Below are 21,468 nucleotides of genomic sequence, written 5' to 3'. Positions count from 1 at the left end.
TGCTACAACCAATTAATAATTCTGGTTCAAACATAAAGCTATTGGTATAATGATGGTAGTGGAGAGAAGCATAATGGGTACTAGAGAGGAACTTTAATAAGATCAGGACTCAATTCCTCTATCCTTTTTAAAGCATAGCACTTATTATATTTATAAAACAATATAGTAACTTCACTTAGCAATATATTTGCAGTCCCATGAGACTCGGTCACAGTCAGAAAATCGCCAAAAAGCGAGAGAAAAACTTGTGTATCAGCTGGACATTCTGTACAACAAGGACAATAGTTTTGACGCTATAAGTAAACGGGAGAAGGCAGAGAAGATCAAGAAAAACGAGAGCCGTGCCAAGAAAACGCAAGATCTAAAGAAAGAGTTCAAACTGCGAGAGGGTTTAACTAATAAAGGCAAGGCTGTTAACTGCTGTTCTCTATTGTTTTCCTTCACTTTGCTGGCTACAGTTAAAAGCTTTTTCAAAATGTTTGCTTATTTTATTGAATGAATAAGCATTCTTTTAATGTCTTTTTAATGGCCTGCATGATGCTTGTAGGTTTCAAGAAGCTCAGCTTTATTAAAACTTGAACACTGTTTAATGTAACAATGCTTACATTTATTTTTATTTGTAGATGGGGACTCAAACTGAACATTTCATAGTAAACAAGGATCTGTAAGTAGTTGAACATTTCATAGTAAATGAAGATCTGTAAGTAGTTGAACATTTCATAGTAAATGAAGATCTGTAAGTAGTTGAACATTTCATAGTAAACAAAGATTTGTAAGTAGTTGAACATTTCATAGTAAACAAAGATCTGTAAGTAGTTGAACATTTCATAGTAAACAAAGATCTGTAAGTAGTTAAACAATTCATAGTAAACAAAGATCTGTAAGTAGTTGAACATTTCATAGTAAACAAAGATCTGTAAGTAGTTGAACATTTCATAGTAAACAAAGATCTGTAAGTAGTTGAACATTTCATAGTAAACGAAGATCTGTAAGTAGTTGAACATTTCATAGTAAACAAAGATCTGTAAGTAGTTGAACATTTCATAGTAAACAAAGATCTGTAAGTAGTTGAACATTTCATAGTAAACAAAGATCTGTAAGTAGTTGAACATTTCATAGTAAACAAAGATCTGTAAGTAGTTGAACATTTCATAGTAAACAAAGATCTGTAAGTAGTTGAACATTTCATAGTAAACAAAGATCTGTAAGTAGTTTATTTTAATTTTATTTTGTTGATGTATAGAGTTTGCTTATAAGGAGAAAATAATCATTGTTTTCATGTAGAATGAATTTACTTAACCCTTTGCATGCTGGGAAATTTGTAGTCTGCTAAAATGTTGTCTGCTGAATTTCTAAAATAAGCATTTTCTTAGATTTTTTTCAAAGAATACTATCAGAATAGCAAACAGTTTGGATCCTGATGAGACGCCATGTTCTGTGGCGTCTCATCTGGATCCAAACTGTTTGCAAAGGCCTTTAAAATTCGGTTCCAGCGCTGAAAGGGTTAAACTTCATTCGGATAAAAAGAACATACTGTTAACTTATTTATAACTAAGCTTGCCAATATTTGTATAAACTTTGAAAGATGAAAATGCTCATCCATATATTATGTTAAGAACTTTTATGCTTCTGTGATGTTGTTCGCTTATCTGTAGAAATGATTTTTCATTTTGTTTTTAATGTTCCTGTATTTATTAAACAATATAAGTCAATAGGTTCATTTCTCTGTCAGTTAGACTGTGAGAAATGTATGAATCAAACTATTTCCACTTTTCTAAAGATATTGAATTTGAACTTCAAATATGTGCTTACAAGAAATTATAGATGTTTAAGACCTTTTAACATCCTGTGAAAACAGCATTTTCCTGAGTTATTTACCATTGAACACAGCTGATAAGGGAGTGCTCAGGTCAATAGTAATGATGTTTATGACACAGCTCTGCCTTGTTTTCATTGCAGCTTCTCAGGATACACAATTGACACTAAAAAGCAATCCTTCACCAGTGCAGAGGAGTATGATTCCCACCTGGAAAGTAGGTCTTTGGGTTTATCTTATTCATATCATTTTGTAAAAGAGATTTAATTGTTGAAATACATTTGAGCCAGGCTTTTGGAGAAAAGAAAAAAGGGCATAAGCGTTAAATGTTCCTATTTAACTCAATTTTTGCTACAAAGAGACCTACTTTAAGCGAAAAATACCAAAAAGGGGAAGGTGTTGTCCCTGACAAGCCTGTGCGGTTTTTGACATCCAAAAAAATAACAAAAAACAATCAAGCATACCTTTTGAGGCATATGTCTCCTATGGAGACAGCTCTTGTATTAATATACAAACATGAGCAAATACAAGAGGTCAATGATCATCTCTTAAATTTATGTTAATATTGATCCTCTATAAAAACCCTTGCATGGTGGTGGCATGTAGAAATCTGTATGTTGGTTGGTCTGCATAAAATTGTATAAGTTTGTGGAGAAAACTACTTAGAGATTTTCCTCCAAATTAAATTAGAAACTTAACATTTTAGACTGGCTTTGGGACAACGGGGCTTGATGCATGTATAGGTAAAGTTTCATCCCAGATTATATAAACATTGCATTCTGCATAGGCTAATGAGGGACAACACTTTCCATCCAAACTTGATTTTGTAAGGAGAGACTTCCTTTGTAAAAAAAACACAACTTAACCCTTTGCATGCTGGGAAATATGTCGTCTGCTAAAATGTCGTCTGCTGAATTTCTAAAATTAGCATTTTCTTCGATTTTTTTTTCAAAGAATACTATCAGAATAGCAAACAGTTTGGATCCAGATGAGACGCCACGTTCTGTGGCGTCTCATCTGGATCCAAACTGTTTGCAAAGGCCTTCAAAATTTGGTTCCCGCACTGAAAGGGTTAAGCTGAAAGTGTCCTTCCTGATGATCCTGTGCAGACTGTACAAGCTATTCTGAGACAACTCTTTATTACCATGCATTAGACCCCATTTTCCCAGAGCAAGGCACATATGTTATCACCATGATGTGTTTATGTACATGAAACTTGTCTCATGCACAATCATCCCTCCATTCCTGGGTACCAGGTAATTTGCCCTTGAACATTCTTGTTGCACATTTTTGCTGGGCAATTAGCAATGTTTTTGAAATCTCTTGTGCATTTTTCATTTGCTGTTTTGGCTTACAGAAGCCTTGCCACGTTGGCAGGCTGATGGCGTGAGGGGATTGTGGGCAAAGATCAGCTTGGAACACTCTCACCTCACACCTGTCTTTGCAAAGGTAACATGATGATGTTATACATTTGCATCATGCTCACATATTTTTAAAGGTCTTCTCTTAATATGACTTTTTCACCTAATTGAAGGTTGTACAGGTTTTCAAGTTGGCAGACATATAGTTTCAAAGACTTGAAATTATACTTCACAGTGAAAAGATTCTCAATGACTGCTTTTGTTTAAAAGTCTTCAGTGTCCAGGTTTCAAGGTGGTGTTATTTTTTAATAAGTAAATGTCCTTTGTTTAAAATTACATAATGCCAGGGTCCTTGTGATTGCAGTTTTTCTTTTTGTTGTTGATACATTCTGTCAAATTTTGTCAAACATTCCTACTGTATCCTTTAAATCGCTTTAAAACCACTTTAAAAACAATGCCCTGTGCCAATGGATACCCTATATGCTTCTTGTTCATTTTGAAACTCTCCTGGGTTAATGATGTCCTCATTGTTTTATTCCAGCATGGTTTAGATTTCCACCATGCGCAGCCTGGCTATGTCATGATGACAAAATGGCTTCCCACGGATGAACCAAACTCTATACCAGAGTATGCCAACCAATATCTAGGTAGTTATAGAAACAATCGCTACATAAAAGGTTTTATGATTGAGTTTGAAGTCCAATTTTGACATCTTTGTACATCTTTGAATTTACATTAATCTACAAATCTTTGTTCTACACTTTTTATGTCCCCCACCACTATAGTGGGGGACATATTGTTTTTGCCCTGCACATTTTGTGTGTTGAAAGGTCAAGGTCATCCTTCAAGGTCAAAGGTCAAATATAGGGGTCAAAATCGCTCATTTAATGTCACTTTTGCAATATTCAAGCTAGCAACTTGATATTTGACATGCATGTGTATCTCATGGAGCTGCACATTTTGAGTGGTGAAAGGTCAAGGTCATACTTCAAGGTCAAAGGTCATATATATGGGGACATAGTGTTTCACAAACACATCGCTTGTTGGTTATGGTTTAATTATGGAAAGGCAAACTTAAGAGTGAATACTTTTAGATGTTGGAAATGTTGCACCACTATCGGTTTGTTTAGACAATAAATTTAGTTGTTTCCAATCATAACATTACCGGTATTAGGAAAGTGCCTTTTATAGGCATAAAATATGGTGTAATGTGTTAGATGTTTCCCAGATGGGTCATAATATTTTTATCTTTCTTTATGATGTTTACTAAATACTACAAACTGTATTGTTTGTTCAACTTCAGAGATTTATCAAATCATCTAACTGGAAATATTTTGTGTGTGCAAATATTGGAATAAAATGAAGGGCAACATTATAATTTAAACAATTTAATTATTTTCTAACAAAGTACCATAAAATAAGCTTCTTCATGCGCAAATGAATCTGAAGACATATGAAGCATTTTAGCTCATGACTAAACTATGCCCTTTACACATAAGGTTTCAGGTATATTTGTAGCTACACGGCTTTGAAATGTCCTAGGACCTTTTTTGGCACTAAGCAGGTAATAGTCTTTGCACATTTCCCAATATATATTCCGGACAATTATTGACAGCATTGTAACATGTATTATTCATTGTTCAACACCAATATATCTTTCATCTCTAGGTTGTGCAGGCTATTCATTGTTCAACACCAATATATCTTTCATCTCTAGGTTGTGCAGGCTTCACCGTCAATGACACCAATATATCTTTCATCTCTAGGTTGTGCAGGCTTCACCGTCAATGACACCAATATATCTTTCATCTCTAGGTTGTGCAGGCTTCACCGTCAATGACACCAATATATCTTTCATCTCTAGGTTGTGCAGGCTTCACCGTCAAGGACACCAATATATCTTTCATCTCTAGGTTGTGCAGGTTTCACCGTCAATGACACCAATATATCTTTCATCTCTAGGTTGTGCAGGCTTCACCGTCAATGACAAAAATCAGTTGCTGGTTATTCAGGAGAAGCGTGGGCCTGCTGCCTTTGGGCAACATTGGAAACTCCCTGGGGGACATGCAGACAAAAGTACTTATCAGGGAATATCAAACCAGTAATTCTTATAAGGGAGATGATTATTTAGTAGTATTTATATGTGACCAAATATTACTACATGTACCTTAATGTCAACAAGGGCTTTCAATCAACTTTGAAATATTTCCATAGTTCAATACATGTATGAAGTGAAAATCCAAATTTTTTTAACAAGCCACAAGGTCGAAATCTGGTTCCTCTTATGTGTACATGTATATTTAAAAAAAAATAATCTGAATTTGTATGGCCCAGAGATATGGTATTTGGCATGTAATATTGTATTGTGTTCTTCTTTTTGCTTATATTTTTTTATAATTAAAATTCAAATACATGTACTTTCAAATATGGCTCCGGTCCGTGGAAGCATACTTCTGCCAGGTTTAGCTTAGATGGCTGTATATAGAAAGCCTTAGAACTTGTTGATAAAATTGGTCAGCTGCCACATTTATTACCACAAACCTCACAAAACCTGCTCAGATGTGATAAGTTTCATCAGGATTCAGGTTATTGCTGTATGTACGGCCTTTTAGTCCTTTTGTTCAGTGATTGATTCCCTTTACGTTGCACATATTTTAGTAGCTGTTAAGACATTTTCCCTTTTATAACATGCAAAGATGAAGCCAGCAAAATCTTAATAGATGTTTGTACATTGAATTTCCGTCATAATTTTAACAGATGAGATGTTGGGTGAAGCAGCAAGGCGCGAAGTGCTAGAAGAAACAGGGATAGACACAGAATTTTTAGGCATCATCTGCTTCCGTCACATGCTCAACTATCGCTATGGGTGTTCAGACTTCTACTATATCTGCCTTATGCGCCCTGTCAACGCAGAGCAGCCCATCAAAAAATGTGAGCAAGAGATTGCTGCATGCAAATGGATGGATGTAAGTTCAACATATGAATTGACTGGATAATATAAAATGTTAGAACGTAGATTTAGTAAAAACCCAGTTTTAAAGTCTGTTTGTCTGTATGTAGACACACATTTTCTGTAGTCAGTCTCCTACACCCCTTAAATTTAAGGCACTGTTCCTCATGATTTGAACATGCCTTGCGTTTTATATCACCATGTTAACACATTTAAAAAAGTATGCACCATTTTACAACTCATGCATTCTATATACATATATATATTCTGTACTAATGTTATGATTTTTTATATTCACTGATAGCAAAATACCTTTGCTGAACCTGCATTCGTCCACATTCAGTTTGTGACATCATGTCGTCATGAGTCTTTTTGAAAGTTTGGATATTTTTGTAGCCAGTCATGTTAAGGTTACCCTTAAAAAATAGGAAAACTGTTTCTGCTCAATAACTGGAGTTTAGATAGAGATCCTGCACAGAAATTGTATACAAATGTTGCTAACATGTAGACCTTGGCATTGTATATAGCCCTGTTGGATGAAGGGCAAAGTCACTGTTGTTTAAAATAGAAAATGTTAAGGTCACCGTTACTAAATATAGACCAGATGTTTCTAGTTAAGATCTTAAGTTTGGATTGGGGAGATGCGCCACATCTTGTGTGTATTTATAAAACCTGCAAATGTATCTTGAGATTTACACTTATTTTCATTTAATTAAATTAACGATAAACATTTAAGACATGGTTTTCTTATTTTTCTTGTTGTGAACACTATTTTCTGTGCACAGACCATTATGACCCAGACCTCTAAAGGGAAGTATTTTGTGATAAGTTGGCACTGTTGTTATAGTTGTTCAGTCATCATGGAACTTATTTGAAATCGGTTCATGTGGAGTCAAAAACTAGGTCATTAAAGTATATTAAAGATAAGGATTGTTAAAACTTTATATGCTGCATTAAGTTATGTGTGGTCAAAATCTAGGCCACCATATCAAATAAAAAAATTGTTTGCAAGGGGATTTTCTAGAGAAAAATGTGTTGAAACAATAATAAATAGCCCCATAGTCAATATTTAGTCACAAATGGAAGAATAATAGTTAAAACTATCTACTTTTATTGATAGGTGTACGATTAACACAATGAATAGTCACCAAACATCTCTTTGACAGGTGGACGAGTTTATCAGAGACCCAAACACTACAAGCGCCAACAATTTCTTTGCGGAGTGCTACAAGCGTGCATTTAAAGATGGGATCCTTATTACACCATCAGATGTTGCCTCGCATGACAAGAAGACCAATCACAGTGTATATTCTGTCAGTAGTATTGAACAATTAAACAAAAGCATGTGATTTGCCGTAATGCAGTACACCCCCGAGTCCTAAGTCATTTATAAATCCTTTGTAAAAAGGGCCAAGGCTCTTGTTAATTGAAATGGGGCTCTTTTGCAATAGTTATCTTTATGTACAACATCTGAAAATAACATTAAATCTTACACCAGCGGAGTGGTAAGCATTAAGTATTGCACTTGTCTGTATGTCTGTACATCAAGGAGCTTGTTGTTTTTATCTCTACTTTTATTACTAAGTGGATCTTGCTCAGTTAACTGACCTTTATGTGTAGATGGTGTTATATAACAAAAAATTAAGTGCAACGAGTTTTGGCAGAGTTACAGTCCTGAAATGTTGTTTTCAACTCCTCTTCAAAAACTGGACAGATCTTGCTAAAACTTGTCTGCTGAATGACCTTAAATGTGTAACTGATTGTTAAGAAAGGAAATTTGGCTGAGATGTGAGACAAGCTATTGCAGAATTACTACCCTTGGTCTGTTTTTTGTTTTACTTTTGCTGAAGAATCCAACTTCTCATTAACGGCTGGGTTGATCTTACTCTTACTATTACAGTTGAATGACCTTTTTTAAGAGTTGATAATCATTAAGGAATTATTGCTTCGACAGATTTAGGCAGAATTTTTGCATATTGTCTTAGTGACCACATTTTAAGGCCACCTGAGCACAATGTGGGTGGGGCATTATTTTTTCTTATATGGCTATAGTAAAACATTGTGTAAACTCTTAAGTCAAATTTATTGTCCAATCTTCATGAAACTTGGTCAAAAGATTTGCCCCAATTATGTCTTGTTTGAGTTCGAAAATTGTTCAAGTTGCTTAAAAACATTGCAGCCAGGGAGCAGGGCATTTGTCCTTATATGGCTATAGAAAAACCTTGTAAACACTCAAGAGGCCACATTTATTGTTCGATCATTATGAAACTTGGTCAGAAGATTTGTTCCTTTGATATCTTGGACAAGTTCGAAAATGGTTCCGGTTGGTTGTAAAACATGGCAAACAGGGGGCAGGGCATTTTGCTTATATGGCTATAGTAAACTTATTAACACTCTTCAAGTCACATTTATTGTCCAATTTTCATGAAACTTGGTCAGAATATTTTTTTAATGATATCTTGAACGAGTTTGAAAATCAGTTGAAAAACATGGCCAGCAGGGGGGGGGGGGGGGGCAGGAAATGTATCCTTTTGTGTCTGTATTAAAACCTTGTTCGCACTCTTTTAGCTACATTTATAGTTCACTCTTCATGAAGCTTGGTCAGAAAATTTGTTTTAATAATACCTTGGGCTGCACTGGTCAGTTCCTTTGCATCTCAGCTGAGCAACCTTGGCCTTTCAGGCCCTCTTGTTGATACAATGTGGATTTGTCCATGTTCAAACATTTCGTGGGGGCATCAATGTCTGTCACAACTATTACAGGCAGTTAAAAAAACTTAAAACTGGTTGTTAATTCTGTTTGTATTGATTGATTAAAGAATTGTTTGTTCAGTCTAAAAAATCTGTTGGTATGGATTATAAAAGACTTAAAATGTTATTGTGATTATGAATTTAGGAGAAAAGAATGCTAAAATGGTGGTGTGTTTGTTGGTTTTATTTAGGCCTTAAATTTGTTAAACTAGAAATGTGATAGTAGCCATCGGACATATATATGCCTTCTTAATCAGGTTTTGTCTGGAAACTATTCTCATGTCGAAAGAACTGAACCAAAATATGGAGTTGAACAATTTCATACGCTGGTTAATATACAGTCAAGTTACCATTACCGGATCAGTAGCATAATAAAGTTGTTCTTGTGAAAAGCAATAACTGTTTTGAGACTTCTTATACACCAGTTTGATTACCGGTAAATATTACCTTTGCTTACTGATTCAGCAGTCTTATTTTTAAACTCGTGCATTAACGGATCAGTTGTAGCCATAATGGATCATGTGATAGAAACCACTCAGGGGGCATCTAACGAGCTATTTTAACTGGAACGTGTTGTTTACAATGACCAAGTTACATTGCCAGTTATAAATTATAATCATTTTTTGTGTTATTGTTTTCTATATGTGATCTTGTATCTACACTTTATGCATGGTGTTCTTGTGTGCATTATCTGTTAAAAATCCTAAATAGATCGAAAAGATATGGGTATCTTATAAACCATGTAAATTTTTTTATTCATATCTAATCATCGATATTGAACATGGAAAATAAATAAAACATTAAGATTGAGATCATTTATACATTATAGTAAGAAACAACAAGATTTGTATATATTTTATTGTAATATATTATCAATACGCATATTATCACGCTTGATCGGTTATTTGTATGGGATATTTGTAATTATTATAACCTAACAGATTGGGTCCAAATAAAGTCACATGCTAATTTTGCTAAGGAAAAGTAAGCCTGTCAATCAATCTATGGCTGATTTCCAAGATGAATACATGGTTAGTCCTCATTCTTCATCTGTTCCACAATGTCCAAAAGCGTTGAATGTCCAGTCTGGCCTGCACTGACATCCAATTCAGAATGCTCCACGTACTCCCCATACATGTCGTACACAAATTTCCGCGCTTCCTTTGTTACCCCATTTTCCCCACAAACGATTAAAACTACATGCTTGCCATCTGATACTTTCATTTCACTCCTTTCAATAATGTTTAAAGGTGCTTGTTTATACAGATTCATAATTTTCTTATCAGAGAAGGAGGAATCCTCGGGTAAATCATCCAATATACTTGACTGTCTTAATACTTTAAATGGTCTTTTCTTTTCTTGTAAAGGCTCAGGAATATAGTGATCATCCTCTTCGTCATTTTCTGATTCATCTTCAAGTTCATTATCTGACAATTCCATTTCTCTTTCTGTTAACTCTTCAATCCTATCAACCACCGCAATGTTGCCTTTAAGAAAATTTTGTTCATCTTCTGAAAAGCAGTAAGTTGTACCAATTAACATATGCAATTATGGACAAATTGAAATGGACCTTTTTAAATACTTAATTCACCTGCATTCTTACAATATTTTATATTAGGTAGAACACAAATATGTAACCTTCACTCTTTATTCCATATTCAAATATTTGAGCCAAATGATGTCAAACCTATTTCAACTAGAAATGGCCAGCAGAGGCCGACGCATATCCCCACGCCGCATGTTTGACCCAGAGGCGCCCCAGTGTTGGTAATGGGGCCATGCATAGTTGAGATTGACTGTATTGTCATAAGAGATGTTCAGTATCAATTTGAAGTAAATTGATGTAGAAATGAAGAAGTTAATGTAAAATAAGTTATTTAGTAACCTAAACAAGATGTGTTTGTGAAACATAATGTCCCCCTATATGATGTTTGACCTTGTAGGATGACCTTGTGAAGGATGACCTTGACCTTGACATTTCACCACTCAAAATGTGCAGCTCCATGAGATACACATGCATGCCAAATATCAAGTTGCTATCTTCAATATTGCAAAAGTATTCATAAAATAAGCGATTTGGGCCACATATATTTGACCTCTGACCTTGAAGGATGACCTTGACCTTGACCTTTCACCACTCAAAATGTGCAGCTCCATGAGATGCACATGCATGCCAAATATCAAGATACTATCTTCAATATTGAAAAAGTATTTATAAAATAAGCGATTTGGGCCACATATATTTGACCTCTGACCTTGAAGGATGACCTTGACTTTTCACCACTCAAAATGTGCAGCTCCATGAGATACAGATGCATGCCAAATATCAAGTTGCTATCTTCAATATTGCAAAAGTATTCATAAAATGAGCGATTTTGGCCACATATATTTGACCTCTGACCCTGAAGGATGACCTTGACCTTTCACCACTCAAAATGTGCAGCTTCATGAGATACACATGCATGCCAAATATGAAGTTGCTATCTTCAATATAGCAAAAGTTATTGCAAAATGTTAAAGTTGGCGCAAACAGACAGACCAACAGACAGACCAACAGACAGGGCAAAAACAATACATAAAAATGAGTGAAAATCTCTGACCCTGCCCCATCCCAACCCCCATTACTTTTGACCGAGGGTTCAGATCAAAATTCCAAATAGTGCACTGTCACACATATGCTCATAGCTACCATGTGTGTAAGTTTCAAGGTTCTAGAGCTAATAGTGTAGGAGGAGATAGTGGCCAGGACGGAGGGACAGATGGCCGAGATAACCACATAATAGATTTCAAAATCTAAACGCGGACCCTAAGTTCAATTTCAAGGTCACAGGAGTCAAAATTTTTATGCGCATGGAAAGGTCTTGTCCAGAACTGATACACATGCGTACCAAATATGAAAGCAATAAATGAAGGGCCACAGACGTTATGAGCTTTTTTGGAATCGCTGTCGCAGATTTCGAAACCTGAACACGGACCCCAAGTTAAAAGATTTCATGCGCATGGAAAGGTGTTGTCAAGAAACACATGCGTACCAAATATGAAAGCAATATCTGAAGGGACACCGTAGGTATGAGCTTTTTTTAATCAAGGTCGCAGATCTGAAACCTGAACGCTGACCTTAAGGTCAAGGTCACAGAGGCCAAACATTTTATGCGCATGGAAAGGTGTTGTCCAGATACACATGCATAACAAATATGAAAGCAATATCTGAAGGGACACAGTAGTTATGAGCCTTTTTGGAATCGCGGTCGCAGATTTCGAAACTTGAACGCTGACCTCAAGTTCAAGGTCACAGGGGTAAAAAATTGTATGCGCATGGAAAGGTGTTGTCTAGATACACATGCATACCAAATATGAAAGCAATATCTGAAGGGACAGTAGTTATGAGCATTTTTCGAATCGAGGTCGCAGGAAAATCTCTGACCCGGCCCCACCCCAACCCCCATCACTTTTGACCCAGAGGTCAGACCAAATTCTGTCACTGTCGCTGGTATGCTCATAGCTACCATGTGTGTAAGTTTCAAGGTTCTAGTGCTAATAGTGTAGGAGGAAATAGTGGCCAGGACGGACAGACGGCAAAGATAACCACATAATCCCCACTAGTTCTCCGAAAAGCGTGGGGATAACTATGCCATTGAAAGCCTGCGGTTTTATCGGAGTTGTAAGTATCAAATAAACATACAGAAATATACATTTAGTTCACCATTTTATTGGCAATAAGTCTCGTCATACTTATTTAGCTGCAGATACAAATGTTGATATGCTTTGTAAAAAAGAGTTGCACTTGCAATTATAGAAAATTTACGCTAAGAGTATCCATTTCATGGATAAAGGTCATATTCACAAGCAAAGAGAAAAAGTCAACATGTTAAATTGAAACTTTGCACACTTTGGGGACCTTTATATGAGTTAACAAAACAAGGCCCTAAACTCTGACTTGCCAATAGGATTTATATGGCCCCTTTTGTTTTCAGAAAAATCAGGAAATGTTTGTGCACAACATTCATCTTAATCTGACCAGGCCTGGGTTGCATAAGGGGTCAGATGGGTCAAGGTTAAGGGAGGCCTGGGTTGCATTAGGGGTCAGATGGGTCAAGGTTAAGGGAGGCCTGGGTTGCATTAGGGGTCAGATGGGTCAAGGTTAAGGGAGGCCTGGGTTGCATTAGGGGTCAGATGTGTCAAGGTTAAGGGAGGCCTGGGTTGCATTAGGGGTCAGATGTGTCAAGGTTAAGGGAGGCCTGGGTTGCATTAGGGGTCAGATGGGTCAAGGTTAAGGGAGGCCTGGGTTGCATAAGGGGTCAGATGGGTCAAGGTTAAGGGAGGCCTGGGTTGCATAAGGGGTCAGATGGGTCAAGGTTAAGGGAGGCCTGGGTTGCATAAGGGGTCAGATGGGTCAAGGTTAAGGGAGGTCTGGGTTGCATAAGGGGTCAGATGGGTCAAGGTTAAGGGAGGCCTGGGTTGCATAAGGGGTCAGATGGGTCAAGGTTAAGGGAGCTATTGCTACAATTATACTGACAGATGACACATAACACTATAAATGACAAAGAAAAGTGAAGTGCACGAAATTATTTTAGGGGACAGGGCCTTTTCTTTTGGGAAAAGGCATGAATGAGGCACAGTTAAAGAAGGAAAGAAAGCCATGTAGTATTTAACCTAACCAAATGTCAACAGACAAAGTCAATCAATTTTCAAACCATTCAGGGTCTTGGTATCAGTGATGAAGACCTGAAGGTTAGTCGTGGTCGGCAGTAAGGCTGTAAGTTTTGTCCATGGTACGTCACAGAATGTTGGAACCTTCAGAGCTCCCAACTCCGAGTTCATTAAGATGGATGCATGCCACACATTGTAACTGCCTGAAACAAGTCATGGTTTTACTGGGAATCATATAATTTATATGCTCAAGTACACACATTTAATATTATTAACCCTTTGCATGCTGGGAAATTTGTCGTCTGCTAAAATGTCTTCTGCTGAATTTCTAAAATTAGCATTTTCTTCGATTTTTTTTTCAAAGAATACTATCAGAATAGCAAACAGTTTGGATCCTGATGAGACGCCACGTTCTGTGGCGTCTCATCTTGATCCAAACTGTTTGCAAAGGCCTTCAAAATTCGGTTCCCGCACTGAAAGGGTTAAATACCTATGTCATCATAGTACATGTACTGCAACAGTAAGTTCACACTGTTAAACATATAATTTGCCAAAGAAACTGCTATAACTTTTCAATAATGTAAACTGTGTAAAACACAAATAGCCTTTGAATAAAAAGTGTATAAGAACTAAGTTCAGTTGAATGTAAACATGTATAGCACTTTGTAACAGTGCATAAAATAATCCATCTAAGTGTTTTAGAGCTGACAGTGTATTCTTGTACACTATTGACTGTCAAGATAAAATGCATACTCTCAGTCAGCCTGCTTATAAATGCAAGTTATGTGCATGTTAGGAGTGTATGGAAAGACCAGTTTTAACAATATTCCAAGTTTCAAAATCACAAGATGCTATGGTATTTTTTTATTTGAATACTGATACCTTTGATTGTAATGAATTGATCACATCCAGTTGATACTGCTTCCTTCAATAACGCTGTTAGGCGAGCAGGGTCCATGACTCTGTCACAGATAAGTGTTACTGGATGTACAGTCTTTAATGGTTGGAGAACTTCGCCATCTTTGGGTTTCTGAAATATTCCTGTTCACGAACATGAGAAATAGGTACAGACATACAGTTGATTTCAAATCAAGTGAATATACAAAAATTACCATATGAACCATAAACAGGGGTTTCAATTGGCCAAAATCTAAAATCCTGAAAATATGCCTATCGTTTTGGGGCCAGAGCAAAAAAGGGTTAATAATTCATGTAACTTTGTGTACTATTGTATATAACTGTGTAAACAATATGTCAAAGTAAAATAATTTGTGTTTAAGATGACATTTTGTGACATAATCTTAAAATTCCAGATAAAAAATCCACTGATTTATATCAATATCAAAATTGGTCCTTAAGGGCCAAAATCCTGATTTCAGGCATAATCCTGAACTTTGACGCCTCTGATAAACATATAACGCAAAAATATTTCTTATGCCATATGCTGCAAACGTAGCTCCATACCAGTGTGAGCATTTTAGACGTCTGGTCCATAGCTACCCTTCTGCTAATGACTCACCGAAACCTTTATAGCAAGCAATTCAGCTCTTAACAAGACATTAAAAATGCACAGGCTGGTGTGAAGCTACCCTGATCAAACACGGCATAAGACCAATTTGTGAACAGTTATGCTCATATACTGCTGATTGTCGTTTCTGGATGAAAAAAAACTAATGATTAAAATTATTGCAAAAGCTATGCATAACTTGCTCATGGTGAGCTATTGGGATAGGGTGATTTCAGTAAACGTTTCATTTACCGTAACCCTTTAGATACATATTTTTACGTACCGTATTTGTAGTCCCTTAGAAAGTAAAATTTCATTAAAGACCTTTCTTACTAGATTCAAGTTTTAAAGGCCTCATTTATTACCCTTAAATACTGATGAGCAGCAAACAGCAAAAGACCTGAACAGACTGTGAGTAACTCGCAGGCTGTTCTGGTTTTATGCTGTTTGCATATAGCGCCATTTTCACTTTGCTCATGAGTGGGAAAGGGTAAAATGACATCTCCTAAAGTAATAAGCAGAATCAGATGAAATTTCAAAGGAACATACCATGAATGGCCCTCCAGGATAAAAATTGTTAAAATTGTTCAGGTCCGATGATTTATTAGGAAACAGGGCCGAAAGAGATTTAAATAAATATCTCTGACACCACAAGGACCAAAGGTTAAATAAGTGAAATTATGTGTATTATGTATGAAGCAGAGTATTATAACCCTCGACAATGTTTGTTCAAGTTCTGATCATGGGGTCAAATCTGGCCTAGCCCCAGATCACCAGTTCTGATCATGGGGTCAAATCTGGCCTAGCCCCAGGTCACCAGTTCTGATCATGGGGTCAAATCTGGCCTAGCCCCAGGTCACCAGTTCTGATCATGGGGTCAAATCTGGCCTAGCCCCAGATCACCAGTTCTGATCATGGGGTCAAATCTGGCCTAGCCCCAGATCACCAGTTCTGATCATGGGGTCAAATCTGGCCTAGCCCCAGATCACCAGTTCTGATCATGGGGTCAAATCTGGCCTAGCCCCAGGTCACCAGTTCTGATCATGGGGTCAAATCTGGCCTAGCCCCAGGTCACCAGTTCTGATCATGGGGTCAAATCTGGCCTAGCCCCAGGTCACCAGTTTACACAGACTCATTCAGGGAATACCTTTATAAATCTTTTCTGAAACCTCCAATGGCTTTTGTTATAATCATTTTATCCCATACAAACCCATACAAACCATTACGGAATCGTTTAACATTCATTTGTACAGAAGGTATCTTAAAAATTCTTGTTTAAATCTTCAAAGCCAATGCCATTCATATTTAGAATGTATCCACATCTAGAATTTTTTTTTATTTATCCGAATTTAAAACTGGCCTTGTCCAAAGATAAACATGATTTATATTATTTATAGAAACTTGTTTGAAAACTAGGCGTATGCGTTCTTGAGTTATCATTCAAAAACCATTTTACTATTTCTGGTCACCGTGACCTTGACCTTTGACCTAGTGACCTCAAAATCAATAGGGGTCATCGGCGAGTCATGATCAATGTACCTATGAAGTTTCATGATCCTAGGCCCAAGCGTTCTTGAGTTATCGTCTGACAACCGACCGACCTGACAGACGGACATGAGCAAAGCAATATACCCCCTCTTCTTCGAAGGGCGGCATAATTATGTAAAATGACAAGGCCCAGGGGTGTAAATAATAATTTGTTACGTAATATAGTGGTCCTCAATTAAGTTTCATAAATTCATGCCCCTGCAGTCGAGAGAGGCCCAAAAACAAGAGATCTTAAATATAAAATAATACATCTTAGCTAAAGTTTCTTGTTTGCAAAACTTTTTCATCATGACTACCAAAATATGCACAACCTGCGCTGCTCCAGCCATATATTTGGTAACCTAGTTTAAGTTACATGATTTTTAAAAATTCATTTCTGGTGCAGAATCAGTTTTGTAAAACTTACATTATAAACTTAATCAAAGCAACAAAACCACCCTCCCTCCTGTAATTGCTTCAAACAATGAATTTTCTTCACCATTTTGCATAAATTGTAGAATACTACATGTATACTTGTTTTTAACTGAGTAACTGAAGCTGAGTACATCAATGTTAATTGGTTTCTCTACTAACTACATTTTGTACAACATTTCAGAATAAATAAAATATTCCTAATCCACCACTTACTTGTTATGCTACATTTATCATATTGACATATTAAATGCTAAAACTTGATGATCAAGATGTTTGAATGATACTTCAGTGAAACAATTATGATGATAATGATTTAACAGGAACTTGTAATTTGATTTATTTTCATGTAAAAATATCATTAAACTGATTCATTTTTGAAAACTTGCAAATATCTTATAAAGAAATATTTCTAGCCAATGATACAGTCTAAGCAAACATAGTTTATGATCTAAAGTTAATGCCCCACCCCATAACCAAAAACCTGGTCCATGCTAGTACATGTATAAACAAGCAATATATTCAGAAAGTGCATTTGGTCTTAAGCAGTTCAACGAAATGTCTTACCTATGAAACCCTCTGGTTCTGACAGTTCAGTCCATACCCGCAAGTTTTTAAAGCTTGTCTTATAAACAGACACATCCTTGAAATCCACATGATTCAAGAAATCTAATTTATCAATGCCACTAAAGAACAAGCATTTAATTTTCAACCCAAGGGATAGGGCCTGCAAAACTGTCTTTTTGCCTTCTATCACTATTTCACCTTGTTCTCTGCCTTGCTTTGATTTGGCGTGCACCAAAAGACTACTGAAAAAGGATATAATTTCATTTATTAACAAGGGACAAAATTGTCACAAAAACAGGTTTTCATTGTGAAAAAAAAATCTGATAAAGGGAGAAAACTCAAACTGAACTTTTGAAATGAACAAACAAAATTAACCCCTTTTGTAAGTTTGTTTAAAAAAAATATATATTTTTAGTCGTGGGGACCTTGACATTGGAGATATTGACGTGATTCTTTCGTGCGACACACCGTCCCATGATGGTGAACAAATGTGCCAAATGATTTTAAAATCTCACAATGAATGACATAGTTATGGCCAGGACAAGCTTATTTATGGCCATTTTTGACCTTTGAACTCAAAGTGTGACCTTGACCTTGGAGATATCGACGTAATTCTTTCGCGCGACACACCGTCCAATGATGGTGAACAAATGTGCCAAATGATTTTAAAATCTGACAATGAACGACATAGTTATGGCCCGGACAAGCTTGTTCCGCCAGCCCGCCAGCCAGCCAGCCCGCCCGCATTCGCCAATCTAATAACCAGTTTTTTCCTTCGGAAAACCTGGTTAAAAACCTGGTTAAAAAAGCAAATGACATTATACAAAGTTTTAATTTGTATAATGATTAAGAAATTATAATTACTGAATTTAATTTGAAAGCAACATGCCTAATTTCAAGTATACATGTAGTTGTTAAAAGAAATTTTTTAGTATCATTATCAGAGTATTAACATTGTTCTTGAGGAACTTGCCCTACAGGACATCTTCCAGTGTTATGATACTCATCCCAGTGTTATTGGTACTTGTCCTATCTACAGTTAGACTTAATGCAGTAACGGTTAGTTAAATTAAGACTTAATTTTCTTTCTTTATTTTTTTTATACTAAAGTTTATTGTTCACTTCAAATTGATACTGAACTTCTCTTATGACATTAGGGTCAATCTCAACTATGCATGGCCCCATAACCAACCCTGGGGCCCCGCCCACATAGACCACACCCACCCAAAATTGCCTTTACTATAATTTCTTCATTTCTACACCGATTCACTTCAAATTGATATTGAACTTCTCTTATGACAATACAGTCAATCTCAACTATGCATGGCCCCATTACCAACCCTGGGGCGCCCCGCCCACATAGACCACACCCACCCAAAATTGCCTTTTACTATAATTTCTTCATTTCTACACCGATTCACTTCAAATTGATACTGAACCTCTCTTATGACAATACGGTCAATCTCAACTATGCATGGCCCCATTACCAACCCTGGGGCCCCGCCCACATAGACCACACCCGCCCAAAATTGCCTTTTACTATAATTTCTTCATTTCTACACCGATTCACTTCAAATTGATACTGAACTTCTCTTATGACAATACGGTCAATCTCAACTATGCATGGCACAATTACCAACCCTGGGGCGCCCTGCCCACATATGTCACACCCACCCAAAATTGCCTTTTACTATAACTTCTTCATTTCTACACCAATTCACTTCTAATTGATGATGAACTTCTCTTATGACAATACGGTCAATCTCAGCTATGCATGGCCCCATTACCAACCCTGGGGCATTATTGTATTTATTTTCAACTGCATCAGATTTAGCCCTGTTGTATCTTTATTTGTTTTATTTTCACATTAAAAATGTAATAAAACAACACGCCAGAATAAGCAGCTCATAATGGAACAAAAATAATCTGTGGTTGCAGCCAAGCTGTAGTTGCAATTATTCACAGCAGTGATTTTTTTTGCTTTAATTTGTTACAGCCTGTGCCATTTGAATTGGGAAAATTAGCGCGATAAACCGTGAAATTGGGAAAAATAGCGCGATAAACCATGAAATTGGGAAAAAATAAGCATTATAAATAGGATTATAAGTAACAGAAGTGATATTGTTTTTAAGTGCATGTTCAGGGAGTTTTCTAGAAAAGGAGTCTGGTCAAATTGGTTTTTTTTTTTATCAATAAAAGTGGCAAGTTTGGGAATGATTTATGGACAAAAATGACTAAATTCAAGTTATATATTTTGTAAGATGTTTAAAAAATAAAGTTGAGACCTAGATTTAAGAAATCATAATTAAGTTAGATTCTATATGAGACTTCTTTCTAAAAAAAAAAAAAAAAAAAAAAATTTTTTTTTTTTTTTTTTTTTTTGGAAGTTGAGCTTTTTTTGGAAAATTTTGGTCAGAATTTTGGGAAAAAACGTGTATTTTTGCGATTGGGAAGCAGCCGAAATTCAGCTGTAAATTTGAGCAAAAAAAATCACTGCACAGAATCAACAGTTTCAATGAAAACTTGCACATTTCCATCAATATGCACCTGTTGTTGCAATTTCACAACCTTTACAACTACCAGTGCGCAGTTGCCAATTTATAAAAATTGCTACAAAAACGTGCTCATTAAGAATGTTACCAACAATAAACTTTGTGTATTTTAAAGGCATACACGCATTACAAATTGTTCTGTTGTTTTCTTGATCATGAAAATCATATAAGAACAATCAAGACTCCATAACATTTAACTTGTAAGACTTTCTTTTGTTGTTTGCAAGGGGGCCCGGGGGACATTTTCCTTAAACTATACTATTGAATTTTATATATCCATCAACAAGTCATTCCACTTCTTATTTCAGCCAGTTCGCAAATGCTGGGTTCTACTGTCATACAAACCGTGATTAAATTAAAGACTATCATGAATAAGAAACCTAATCTTTCCTGACCTTGTAAGCATAGATTGCTGAGTTGGAGAAAACATGACATATGCTAAAAATTATTTTGCCCATGGGACCCATTTTTTCCACAAAAGCAATGAAGAAAAAAGTTATGCATTTGCAATCATTTATGATAAGGCTGTTTAAAGTTCATGTCCATCTGAAAAATAAAGTCTCGACTAATAAATTACTCATTAGTTTGTCGGTTTACCTTAAAGTTTTGTCACCTTTTTCCAGCCAGGTAAATTTTATAAGGTTTTCTTCATTTAAAGCCACCTTTTTAGGACGTGTTTCTTTTAGTTTTTGAGCATTTACTTGTTTCACACCTTCAAAGTCTTTCTTCTTCCGAGTAGCTACACCTAAATCTGTTGTCATTGTTTTAATGGGGTTCATGCCGGCTTCAGATTTTGAACCTTTTTGTATCATTTTATGTGTACTTTGATTAAGTGTTTCATTTAGCTTTTGAGCATTAACATGTTTGTCAACTTTAAGGTTTTTTTTTTTTTGAGTACTTTCACCTAAATCAGTTTTGATTGTTTTAATGGGGTTCAGGCGGGTTTCATATTTTGAACCTTTCTGGAACTTCATATCACTATCAGTCTGTTGATTTAATGTTGCTGAAGCTTTAGACAAATCCTTTTGTGTATAATGTTGCAATAGGCTGTCTTGCTTATGTTCTTTCAATGATTGAACATTTTTCTTTGGCTGACCAGCAAATTCCAATATGCTTCTCTGGACAGGATCATTAGGGTTATATGTTACAAACGCGTTTTTCTTTGGATTTTCGATCTTGCTTAAATTCTTAAGTCTTAAAACATCCTCTGATGGAGATATTTTAATTCGTGTATCAACTTTACGTCTTCGGGCATAATGACGCAAATTATTTTTCAATAAACTTGCGTAAAGTCCGAATAGATAACATGTTCTAATGGGCGCTGCCATTTTGTTTGTGTCCAATATTTTGTTTTGC

At 36.1% G+C, this 21,468-nt stretch overlaps 2 protein-coding genes across 3 annotated transcripts; one reads left to right on the top strand and one right to left on the bottom strand.

Moving 5' to 3' along the window:
• Window positions 1-255: 255 nt before the first annotated feature.
• Window positions 256-9,043, top strand: LOC127862301 (uncharacterized). Its single transcript, XM_052401377.1, has 8 exons — window positions 256-404; window positions 624-664; window positions 1,960-2,033; window positions 3,174-3,265; window positions 3,719-3,824; window positions 5,140-5,253; window positions 5,935-6,143; window positions 7,294-9,043. The coding sequence occupies exons 2-8, from the start codon at window positions 624-626 to the stop codon at window positions 7,474-7,476; spliced, it is 819 nt and encodes a 272-aa protein (XP_052257337.1). The 5' UTR covers window positions 256-404; the 3' UTR covers window positions 7,477-9,043.
• A 674-nt stretch (window positions 9,044-9,717) lies between these two features.
• On the bottom strand, window positions 9,718-21,466 carry LOC127862088 (uncharacterized). Of its 2 annotated transcripts, XM_052401051.1 has the most exons (5): window positions 20,710-21,466; window positions 17,561-17,802; window positions 14,410-14,568; window positions 13,572-13,730; window positions 9,718-10,388 (listed from the first exon to the last, which is right to left on the bottom strand). In XM_052401051.1, exons 1-5 carry the CDS (start codon window positions 21,438-21,440, stop codon window positions 9,910-9,912), a joined length of 1,770 nt encoding a protein of 589 aa, XP_052257011.1. In that variant the 5' UTR covers window positions 21,441-21,466; the 3' UTR covers window positions 9,718-9,909. The 2 variants fall into 2 exon arrangements, with proteins under 2 accessions (XP_052257011.1, XP_052257020.1); XM_052401060.1 differs by lacking the exon at window positions 17,561-17,802 and having other exon boundaries at window positions 20,710-21,465.
• Between the last annotated feature and the right edge of the window lie 2 nt (window positions 21,467-21,468).

This window comes from Dreissena polymorpha, chromosome 1 (genome assembly GCF_020536995.1).
Source record: "Dreissena polymorpha isolate Duluth1 chromosome 1, UMN_Dpol_1.0, whole genome shotgun sequence".
NCBI classification, from domain to species: domain Eukaryota; kingdom Metazoa; phylum Mollusca; class Bivalvia; order Myida; family Dreissenidae; genus Dreissena; species Dreissena polymorpha.
This window is presented reverse-complemented; position numbering and strand designations above follow the sequence as displayed.

What these genes read in the sequence shown, in the direction of transcription:
- LOC127862301 (XM_052401377.1), top strand. Translation starts at nt 624, where the DNA reads ATGGGGACTCAAACTGAACATTTCATAGTAAACAAGGATCT. An exon ending in GTATGATTCCCACCTGGAAA is followed by an intron (nt 2,034 to 3,173) that starts GTAGGTCTTTGG and finishes TTTGGCTTACAG; the next exon opens with AAGCCTTGCCACGTTGGCAG. An exon ending in GTATGCCAACCAATATCTAG is followed by an intron (nt 3,825 to 5,139) that starts GTAGTTATAGAA and finishes TTTCATCTCTAG; the next exon opens with GTTGTGCAGGCTTCACCGTC.
- LOC127862088 (XM_052401051.1), bottom strand. Translation starts at nt 21,440, where the DNA reads ATGGCAGCGCCCATTAGAACATGTTATCTATTCGGACTTTACGCAAGT. An exon ending in AGAACCAGAGGGTTTCATAG is followed by an intron (nt 14,569 to 17,560) that starts GTAAGACATTTC and finishes GTTCGTGAACAG; the next exon opens with GAATATTTCAGAAACCCAAA. An exon ending in TCAATTCATTACAATCAAAG is followed by an intron (nt 13,731 to 14,409) that starts GTATCAGTATTC and finishes GACTTGTTTCAG; the next exon opens with GCAGTTACAATGTGTGGCAT.